This window comes from Nicotiana tabacum, chromosome 20, assembly GCF_000715075.1.
Source record: "Nicotiana tabacum cultivar K326 chromosome 20, ASM71507v2, whole genome shotgun sequence".
Lineage (NCBI taxonomy): Eukaryota > Viridiplantae > Streptophyta > Magnoliopsida > Solanales > Solanaceae > Nicotiana > Nicotiana tabacum.
Genome location: NC_134099.1, coordinates 27,352,640 through 27,364,002, shown reverse-complemented (window position 1 = coordinate 27,364,002; position 11,363 = coordinate 27,352,640). Strand labels below are relative to the sequence as shown.

The following is an 11,363-nucleotide window of genomic DNA, read 5'->3' as shown; positions in this document are numbered from 1 at the left end:
TTGAAGATGCATGTGAATGTCCAGTTCCTACGGTAGAAATGGCAGTAGATGAAGATCACCGATTTGAATAATTTTTAGCTCGACGCAACAAATTAAGGATAAAGATGCGCATTTCGCACTTCGTAATGCATTAATCGAGCATTTGTGGGAGAATAGAGGCGAAAGTTAAATATTTATGTGGTACTTAAATTAAATTTGACTATGATGTAATATTTATTTAATTATCTTTTATCAATGATTTCACTTTTAATTGATTTATCCTTTAAAATAATTTTGTAATAAATGATTATATAAGTGGTGAATGTGAATTATATATAATGGATACGGAAAAAAGAAAAAAGATAGTATTAGTTTGAAGGAAATAAAAAATGAAAAGTAAATAGAAGATAATAATATAATATAAAAAAGAGAAAAGATTTGGGGTAAAAAATGATGTAATGTTTGGAATAAATTTGATGTTACGACATTTGATGTCAAATTTGGTGCTTGGATAGTCTAAGTTCTTTTCCCAGTGCAATGAACATAGCACAGTAAAATAAAACCCAGCTCAGGGTCTTCTTCACCTACTCTCGCCGTCAGTGTCTCCGTCGATTGTTTTCATCTTCGGTGCCAGAAGAGCTCTCTCTCTCTTTAACGACTCTTCTTTTTGTTTGTGTATTTCTCTTTTGTTAAAATTATATGATTGTAACGAACGTTCTCACCATTACTTTTGCAATTAGACAGTCATTGAAGAGCATTTTTGCATCAGAAACTAAAAGATTGAATATGTTGGTGGGCCATTAGTGCACTTCTGCAATTATTAATTTTTAGTTGAGTGGTCAAACAACGCATGAGAACCATCCATGCTTTGAAGATAATAAGTTTTTAGTGTAAGTTATCTTAGCAGATTCTGCTATAGCAATTTCACAAATTTGCTCACGGTATTCACTCACAAGATCAATCTTTCCAGTTTCCACGTGCAGCTAACTAGTCGGCTAGATCAGTTTTCTCAAACTCATGTAATTCCTTGACTAGTTGAATGGGCAAGAATCTTTCGGAAAGCTATGAGGAATAAGGAGCGGATACTGTTGCAGAGTATATCATTGGCAAATTCAGGTATCTAGTTTCATTAGCTCTAGCTAGGAAGAAGACTTCGATTTGGGTCTTGTTTTTACGGCGTCAGGCATTTCATGACAGAACTAAAGCAGCCGTTAGTTTTGTGCATCAAATTATTTAAACTTAAGGGACAATAAGTGCTCAAAATAATATATAAAGGACAAATTTAAACCTACCCTCAACCATAAGAGACAATTTTGATCAAAAACTCGAAAATAGTTAGACAATTTAAATAAATCCGCCCCTTCATCAATCACTACTCCCGAAAGTAAAGTACACAACAGGGTTTCAACAAGCAACTTCGCCCTTTTTCCTTTACTTTTTCGTCAATTTTAAAGGTAGTTCTAATGATTCTTTCGACTGTGGTTTCTCGTTACACCCAAAGCTTTTGTTCTTTGTGCATTGTTGTTGTTGTTATGTTTTTTTGGGATTGAGACTGGTTTGGAAAGGAATCTGATTTTAGTGTTAGGTTCCGATTACTTTTGTGTGTTTTTTGGGTAAATTATTTATTGAATTTCAACTGGCATGAAGATTGAAGAGGTCTGCATGCTTTTCATGGCACAATAATAAAAAGCTGATTTGTTTTTTCTTTTTGGCATATTGGTGCTGTATGTAATTATGTACCTTTTGAAGGTTCAAGCTTTTTTCTTAAACTCATTACGGCTTGTGTTAGGTCTTCTCAAAACCCTCCCGGACTCAGTCGATCGGTCGCTGGTTCTTCGTCATACTCCAATTTCTTCGTATTCTTATACGCCGCTTTAGGGTAAGAATCAAATTTTCTGTTTGATTTGCTATTTTGTGTTTTTTGCTTTTAGAGTGACTTTAATTTTTGATAGGCGCCAGCCGCAACATCAGCATCAGATGGAAAGGAATTAACTCCTGAACAATTGGAAAGGAAAAAGAAAAAGGAGAAAAAGGTTTGATTGAACACCATATTTTTTATTTAGTTTTGTTGTGATGGATAATTCTTCACAATGAACCGTTGCAATTCGACATTGCAACAATAATTTTCGTGATATTCAAGTATGTAGATTCTAAACTAGGTTTGAAGTAGTTGATTGATTGATTCAAGACATTCTAAGATAGATATTGCCGATGTTGTTTGAATGGGGACGGATTTAAGAAAGAAGAAAAACTTTTGAAACTTGTGGTCTAAAGTAAGTCATAGAGATTAGGTTACAAATAGGTAAATTGGGAAGTTAAAAGTTAAAATTTAGTGATAAATTGTGACAGACGGAGTAATATTTAACATCTTTTAGTGCTTTCAATATGTGTTTACTGGGGCTTACACCTTACTAAGTGGTACATTTGTGTTTATTGGATGTGATAGGCCAAAGAGAAAAAATTGAAAAAACTCAAGGCTGCACAAAAAGCGGAATTAGCAGCAAAACAGATAAAAAAAACTACTCCTACTACTTTTATTTATTTGTGTATTTCATAAATATTTATCTTCTTAGCTATCTCTGTTATGCCATATATTAGTTTTGAAGGAAAAGAAATTACGGAACTCTTGGTGCATCTATTACAAGAGGTGATAAATTAAAATTATGAAAGTTGTTTTTGGTCTTATCTAATTTTTGCTTCTCTGACATGGTTTTGTCTGCTTTAAGGCACAAGCGGTCTCCAATGTGTCCAAGACGGCTAAGAAGAAGACCTCAAAAAGGGAAGGTGAAGAAACGGAAAATCCTACGGATTATGTTGAACCAGAAACACCTCTGGGGGAGAAGAAACAGCTCTCCGTAAAATGGCAGACTTATAATCCAAGTGCTGTAGAGAAATCGTGAGTTTGAAATTCGTTTTCACCTTTACTTGCTAATTATACTTATTTAAAAAACAATGTTTATTCAGAAAAGATATTTCTCTTGTTAGCACACTATTATGATTCTTTATTCTAAACTGAATAGGTGGTATGCATGGTGGGAAAAGTCCAATTTCTTCACTGCAGACCCAAACATCTCTAAACCTGCTTTTGTGATGGTAAGTTTACCGTCGAATGAATATCTAGGACATATAGGAACTATGTTTACTATGAGTTAGGAGATAGTTTATAAGGCGAAGCACATGTTGCTATCTCATAACATAGCAATTTTACTTACTGGGATGTTAAAGTTTGAATATGTGTACATCTAGACCCCTTAAATTTGTTATTGCTTTGGTGTCATAATCTGAGTTTTGGGAACTTTTTTCTACCCTCGTTCTCATGGATAGCAGAAGTGCCCTAAACAAAAAGAGGAAGGGAAGGTTCAGTTGCTCATTTTCCTTGAGTATTCTCGGACAGTGTTGTCAATTTCAATCTCTCATTTCTCTAGGATTTTTATGGGGAGGATGTTATTATTTCAATTAGAGGGAAATTTATTTACTTTATTTTATTTTATTAAGACAGACTGGTACCAGGTGTGTGCTCTAGTTTCATAGAGCAACAGAAACAAATGTTAGACTTCACATATTCCACAGTGAGCTAATAAAGTCAAACATGGCAGTCAAAATCATTTACAACAGCCATTTTGTTCCAACATAAAAAGCAAAACAGTACATTTGAGCTTAAGACTAAGTATATAATCCTTTTGGTCTTTAAACATTCTGGAGTTGCTTTTTCTCCAGATTACCCACCAAAGCTCTGCCTGGATGGAATTTCATGTCATCAAGGAGAGACTCCCTTTTACTTACTTACAGTGAATGGCTGAATGCTCATATAGGCCCAGAAATTTAAAAAATGAAAAATCTGTTAGAACATGCGCAACAGAAGCAAGCATACAAACCAGGCATCAAATACATGTAAACTAGATAACATAATAATAACGAGATTAGAAACACTGACCTCTTGAAGTAGTTGCACAAACCTTCCAAACAGCAAGAATCCAGGGCTGCAGTCTTCTGCTATTTGCCTAGTAAAACCTTGGACGATTTTGCTATTTGGTGGGCAAGAACAATACAACTAACTGGTAAGTAATTAGGTGAAACTAGTCTTCCTTTAATAGACCCGAAATTAAGCCACAATAGGGCTCAAAAAACGTGTAGGATTCTACAAGTAGAATCATACTCTAACTCAAAAGGAAAACTTTTCTCCCAAGCTACTTTTTACCCAAGTCTGTCCAGATTTTTACTAGGTATAGCAGGGACCACAGAAATAATAAGAGGCTACTAATTATAGTATTAATTCGAAATTAGCATGAATTAATTCTTACTATAATTAATTGCAATTTATTCCACTAAAAAACTGCAATTGAACTCCTCAATATGAATTTCGAAAATTCATTAACACTTATTTTAACTCCCCATGTTAAGATTTCAAATACCAGTTAATTAAATTAAATTACTAAAAATTTAATTCAATTAACTAATTAAATCCTTTATAATTCCGCTTAAACTATTTCATGTGACGGATACAAAATCCACCGGCCGGGTTTTCACATGAAAACTTATAAGCTTACATAAAGGGGTATCATCAAACCCAAAACCGAGTCATAGATTCTATCAACTAATTATTATTCACAAATGTTATTCGTTATTGTCCAATCTATTAGGCATATACTAACTCTAAATAGAGTCGTACCTTTTGATAAATCAAAACAATAAACAAATTACATTGATCATAATAATTATATCAAGATTAGGAGTATAAGCTCATTTAATGAATTAGAGAAAATATTTTATATATTCAGTACAAAAACATCTTTTCTCTACTTGGTCCGTTCAATATACACTGAGTATACTAGCACAAGAAGTTGGAGTAAAATTACTCCCATAATCAAGACAAATTATACAACAATCTTGTGCTACAATCATCAAGATATTTTGTCCCACAATATTTTTGATTGTGAACATAGTTTATTAATTATGAGAACCAACAATTTAATCTTCTGTGCATGAGCTAAGACTCCATACACTAAATTGTCTACTACATAACTAAAAGGACATACATGTAACAAATGATCTATTTAAAATAGTACTTTATTGAATTAAATAAATTAAATAAACAATTATTCTATAAAGAATAAAATATAATACTATGTTCAAACCGCATGGTTAATAGTATATCCCAACAAAATCTATACAGAGTATGATAAAGATGGACTTTACTGGTATCTTTTCATTTGAGACAATCACTTGGTAAATTGTGTTGCTCAATAATTCGGGAGGGAATTAAGCTGAGATGAAAGTCTTGCTTGTTACTGTGTACCTGGTATAGCTTGGACTCCTTTATCCTGAGCTGCTTACCTCTTTGTTTAAATGCAGGTCTTGCCCCCCCCAAATGTGACTGGTGCTCTCCATATAGGGCATGCACTGACTGCTTCCATCGAGGTATCAGAATCACCGATCGTAGTACCGAGGTTCATCTATTTATACGGATTTTATATTTTACCTTTGTTTCCAGGACACAATTAGTCGTTGGCGGAGAATGTCTGGATACAATACCTTGTGGATCCCAGGGATGGATCATGCTGGGATAGCGACCCAGGTGTGTCAAACATGTCAAATCATGAGTTTAACCAGTTTTCATGTTTGTTTGCATTTGCAGAGTATATGGAACTATGTGAGATAGGACTTCTGTTAGATTTTGTGTTATGAGGGGCATGATGTTCAGACAGATACACTTATTAAAAAAAAAAAATATTATACAGATGTATGTGGAGTTCTTTTTTAGGTTTTGCTAACTGCTGTCACTCAAGAAGAATATTCTATATATACTGCTTTGGTGCCTGGAACAGAACTCGTTCAGAGTTTGAACATGATATGCAAATTGCTAGAGACAGGCTTTTTGGATCATATGTCAATATTCAGAAAAGAAAGATGGACTAAAGTAATAATATTTTTCTTAAATTAGAATGCACCAGTCACGTTCGGGGAAAAAATCTCAACATCATATTCATGTAGAAGAAAAACAAAAGAAGAAGTGTTTCAGTATGGTCTTTACGGAATGACAATTACTTGGATACATTCATATCGCCACAACTTGAATATCAAAGTTACTTGGAGAGGAGTTGAGATTACATTTTCATCAAGATGAATCAGAGTCAAAGACTAAATAGCTACTAAAAGTTAAAACAATAAGATAATATTTAGGTCAGTAAGTTTAGTGTTCCTAAACCTCTACAATATTGTTTCTCGAAGATTTGTTAGGGGGTTAGATCGTGGTATAGCAGGGTGTTAATTTAATCCACTTATTTTTTACTTAGAGAAAATGCATAAAGACCCCATTAAACTTGTTCGGAAAAATCATTTACATATCTTAAATTTACGGGTGTCCTAACACCCCACTATTCTTATCTAGACTAAATTTAATACCTTCTTCAAAATACCTAACGAGTCTTATGGTGGGCTGTGTTTAACACGCGCCATGTATTAAATACTGCACTATTTCGTTTTTTTTTATTTTACTTTTTCCACTCTTTTTTTCTTTTCATCTTCTCCACCTTCCTTCATCATTATTCTTGCAGCCCGCAACCATGGAAGGCAGTCACAACCATAACTTTCCTTAAACCCATAAACTTTGTCTCTGAAAAATCAAAACCACCTCCCCCTACCACTTCACTTTCAAACCTCTAATTTGACAACTTTTCCTTCACATCAATCTCACACACCCAGATCGAAGAGAAAAGGAGAGAAAATTCCTTCTACGAAAAATGGTATTGGCAAATATCAAGTTCTCCAATCAAGTATTAAAATTATTCCAACCTAAATCCATGACCCAATTGCTTAAGAGAACTTATGTTTCTATCAAATCGAGGAGATTAAAGGGAGAAAATATGAGCAATGAAATGGAGTTTGTAAAGCTAGGTGAATATGGCGGAGGAAAAAGAAGAGTGAGAATAGAGATTCAACAAGAAAAACAGAGAAGCAAAAAATAAAACATGACTAGTTTCAAAGCATGGGGAGGAAGAGGATGGCACGAGATGATAATGGCAGGCCAGTGGAGAACCATGGTTCTGTTAAAATGAAGAAAGAGAAACGAAAAAGAAAAGAAAAATGAATTAGTAAAGAGAAAAAATTAGTATTAAGTTTAATTAGTTAGATTATCCAATAGGAAAGTGACACCTGGACAATTAAATTAATTTTAAGCTGTTTTTTGTGTCTCACGCGCATCTAGGAAATGAACTGCATTTTTCATGCCAGGTCATCACTCAATGGGGTATTAAATTCTTTTAAGATTAGAATAAGGGGGTAAAAGATTGCCCGTAATATTTAGGTGTGTAAACGATTTTTCCTGACAAGTTTAATGGGTACTTTATACATTTTCTCTTTTACTTATAATAAAATGATCTTTTCTGCTATTTGCTTTCCTATCTACTATTCTCTAACCGTGCGTCGTGGATGCTGAATCTAGGTTGTTGTGGAGAAGAAGATCATGCGGGAGAGGAATCAGACTAGACATGATATTGGTCGGGAGAGCTTCATATCTGAAGTGAGTAAATACTATTAAGTGCTAACACCTTTTTAACGTCTTGAACTTATTTTGAGGTCTATCATTATTAGCTATTTATTCCCCTCAAAAAATGACTTTAATGGCTATAATTTCCTTCCAACTGTTGCCTTTTTCTGTTTGAAACAAGGTCTCTGCTGAAGAGTTAAATAAAGAAGCCAAGTACTAACTTTTAACAATTGATTGCGCCCATAGATTTATTAATTGTACTTGCTGAGCTTTTTTTAGGTCTGGAATTGGAAGAATGAGTGTGGGGGTACAATACTGAAGCAATTACGTCGCCTGGGTGCCTCACTTGATTGGTCTCGTGAGGTATGAATCGAGATTTTACTCTTTTCTCCGTCTGTCGAGAAAATCGTGAAGTTATTCTAGGTATACTTTACTTATTTATTTATTGCGCTCTAACACATGTTCTCCCAAATCAGTGCTTTACCATGGATGAGAAAAGGTCTAAGGCTGTTACGGAAGCATTTGTTAGGCTGGGCAATGAAGGTCTTATATACAGGTATGTAGCTCTTTTTCTTCCTCTGTCTGCCATTTCTTCTCATTATGTGCATGTGAATAGGATGTACCCATTTTCTCTGTCTACTATTCTCTAACCGTGCATGTGAATAGGATTCCTCTCTCTGCCATCTCTTCTCATTACTGCTATCTTCTTGCCTATGGATAGGATGTAACATTTTCTTGAGTGCGCAAGTTTCTTTAGTTCTGGCTCTATATTAACCTTTAGTTATCATCTATCAAGGGCTCCACGTATGGTGCATTGGGATTGTGTCTTGCGTACCGCAATCTCTGATATCGAGGTGAGCCAAGTCGTCCTTCAGTATCAAGTTTTAGATGGTGTAGCAAATACTTCTTATACACTGTAGAATCTACTTGCTTGTTGTAGGTTGAATATGCAGACATCAAGGAGAAGACATTTCTGAATGTTCCTGGATATGAAGAGCCTGTGGAGTTCGGGGTGCTGACATCATTTGCTTACCCCTTGGAAGGTGGCCTTGGTGAAATTGTTGTGGCGACCACCAGAATTGAAACTATGCTTGGTGATACTGCAATTGCTATACATCCTGAAGACAAAAGATACAGTCACCTTCATGGGAAATTTGCTATTCATCCATTCAATGAAAGAAAGCTTCCAATAGTTTGTGATGAAATACTAGTAGATATGAACTTCGGGACTGGTGCTGTTAAGGTACTTTATATCCTTATATTTTGAATGTGGAGAAACAATTCCTTGTATATCCAAATATCCATCATTGCTTATGGACCATTTCTCTGAATATCCTTGCAGATAACTCCAGCCCATGATCCTAATGATTTTGAGGTTGGACAGCGTCACAAACTTGAATTCATTAGTATTTTTACTGATGATGGGAAAATAAATAGGAATGCAGGTGCATACTTTGAAGGAATGCCTCGTTTCAAAGCTCGTGTCGCTGTGACTGAAGCTTTAAAGGAAAAGGTACCTTGATAACTTTTCTGTACTGTCTTAGCTAGAAATGAAATTTAAAACACTTGCATGCATGTATATATGGAAATTTAATTTGTTCTTATTTATGACAATTTGTGTGGTCTTGCATGTAAAAAATCCATGGACGTCTTCATCAAAAAATAAAAAAAGATCCATGGATGTGATATACCCACTAGCATCTGAAATATCCATGTTTGTACCCATGTCTATCCAGCATGAGTATGTCAAGGTATATGAAGAAATTGAAATATAATAGCCATAAAGGTTGGTCTATCTTTATATATTCTTTCTCTGTTTGAACCCATCATTCCATGTCCAGGAAAAGGTAAACAAATTGTTCTCAGGCATGTGTTAGCATAAATGAAAGAGTATTTCGACAATGTAAGAAGTGTGTTGTACATGTTCTAAAAAAAATATATTCTATTGGGCATTGTGTTTATGACCATTCTGTAAAATTCATGGTTCAAATTTGATGGGTGCCTAATATACAAGTACCCTTCAAATAGAATTTCCAATTTGCTATGTGTGTGTCTGTCTGCACACAAACACACAAATACATGTGCTATATATAGTATAGCCTAGGCCAACATACTTAAGATGATTTATTATAAAAAAATCTTGTATTAATTATTATTAAAGTATCATCGAAATATTGGCTTTTCATATATTTTCATATACTGTAGATGATTTTTTTATGTTATGCGTTTATCAAATATGAAAAATACTAGTAAGTCTAAGTGCGTAAAAAACTTGAGATGTCCCAAAACAGAAAATGTCATATGTATCAGGGCGGAGGCTATGATTCCCTATTACAACCACTACACTCAGAACTAGGGAAAATAAGACTTAAATGGCATGAGCTGCATTCAGCTTATTAACGAAAACAAGTTATGCCGTAGGGTCTCAGTAGCAGAGGATCTATTAGCAGATCTCCAGAAGCCTTGGTAGCGGTTCTCCATCTTTGAACTTCCGGTTCAATGAGTGTCCAGGTCTTGCTGTTTGCGTTTCCTTTTCGAAACTTTTTTTACCACGAGCATATAACACACGAGTCAAATTAACACCTTATACTTCAGACCTAGTAGACTCCATAACATAAAGTGAGATGGATTTTGAGTATTTTATTACTTGGAATTGGGTGAAACTACATTCTGTTCCAACTTGTTCCTTTTGGTATGTAACATCATGTTTGACTTTTAGCTTTATTAGTTCTTGAGACTTTTGAAGTGTGCTTAAGTTTGTTACCTATGGAACTATGTTATGTAAAATGGGGCATAGGGCTTTCTATGAGAGACTTAGTTGAGTAGAATGTGGCTAAGATGTGATGTCTGGTTCATGTTACAGGGTCTCTACAGGGGTGCTAAGGATAATGAGATGCACCTTGGGATTTGTTCAAGAAGCAATTGTTAGGACCGAAAAACTAGGTGTCATGCGGAAGCTAGCAAAACAAACCTTGAACGACGATAAATCATACAACAAAGGAGAAATATACCAAAAGAGACACAAACATTTAACGTGGTTCGGTCAACTAACCTACGTCCACCGCGAAGATGAGCAATCCACTATATAAAAAGAGAGTACAAAATATCGAGAGAACAACCCCACGAAGAGGCAAACACAAGTGACACACTAACACTTGTCCCATAAAGTTCTCCTCCTAAACACGACTCTCAAGCCCCTATGGCTACATTGTGAATGCTACTGAATGAGAATGAAGGATCCTCAATTTATAGAAGTCCAAACCTTTTGCTACAAGAAAAAGGACTAGCCAAGTATAGAAGAATTATAATTTCCTTCTACAAAAAGGAAAACTCAATTAAGGTAATTATATTGCCCTTTCCTTCAACAAATAGGAAAACCAAATATGGTAAGAAAATTATGGCAAACACCTAACAATTCTCCCCCTTAGCCGGAATTTTCTGACAAAATAAACTTGATCCACCTTCTTCACATAGCCTTCAACAGGTCGGATCTCCAAATCTCCACCATTGTCAGTACGAATACATTTTAATTTCTTCCCCGTCTGTCTCTCAGCTAAGGCATGAAATTCCTTAAACACGCTAAGTGCTTGATCTTTAGATTTCAAAGGATACACCCAGAGCTTACGAGAATGATCATCAATGAAGGTCACAAAGTAAAGTGTACCACCTTTTGACTTTACTTTAAAGGGACCACACAAATCAGAGTGTACTAGCTCCAATAAATCGGGCTTTCTTGAGGGAGGATGACTATGAAAGGAAACCTTTTTCTGTTTGCCAGCTAAACAATGGATACACCTTTTCAGCTTTGCTTATTTCACTCCAGAAAGCAAACTTTTCTTAGCCAAACACGTAATCCCCCTCTCGCTCATATGACTCAGTCTTCGGTGCCACAATTCTG

At 35.0% G+C, this 11,363-nt stretch overlaps 1 protein-coding gene across 1 annotated transcript; it reads left to right on the top strand.

Annotated features, from left to right (window-relative positions):
* The first annotated feature begins 1,043 nt into the window (after positions 1–1,043).
* On the top strand, positions 1,044–10,474 carry LOC107808528 (valine--tRNA ligase, mitochondrial 1-like). The gene is made up of 15 exons (XM_075240095.1): positions 1,044–1,095; positions 1,434–1,492; positions 1,932–2,012; positions 2,706–2,875; positions 3,000–3,072; positions 5,332–5,397; positions 5,471–5,554; positions 5,615–5,629; positions 5,741–5,896; positions 7,745–7,828; positions 7,942–8,021; positions 8,247–8,319; positions 8,406–8,708; positions 8,808–8,978; positions 10,329–10,474. Exons 1-15 carry the CDS (start codon positions 1,044–1,046, stop codon positions 10,392–10,394), a joined length of 1,533 nt encoding a protein of 510 aa, XP_075096196.1. The 3' UTR covers positions 10,395–10,474.
* The last annotated feature ends 889 nt before the right edge of the window (positions 10,475–11,363 follow it).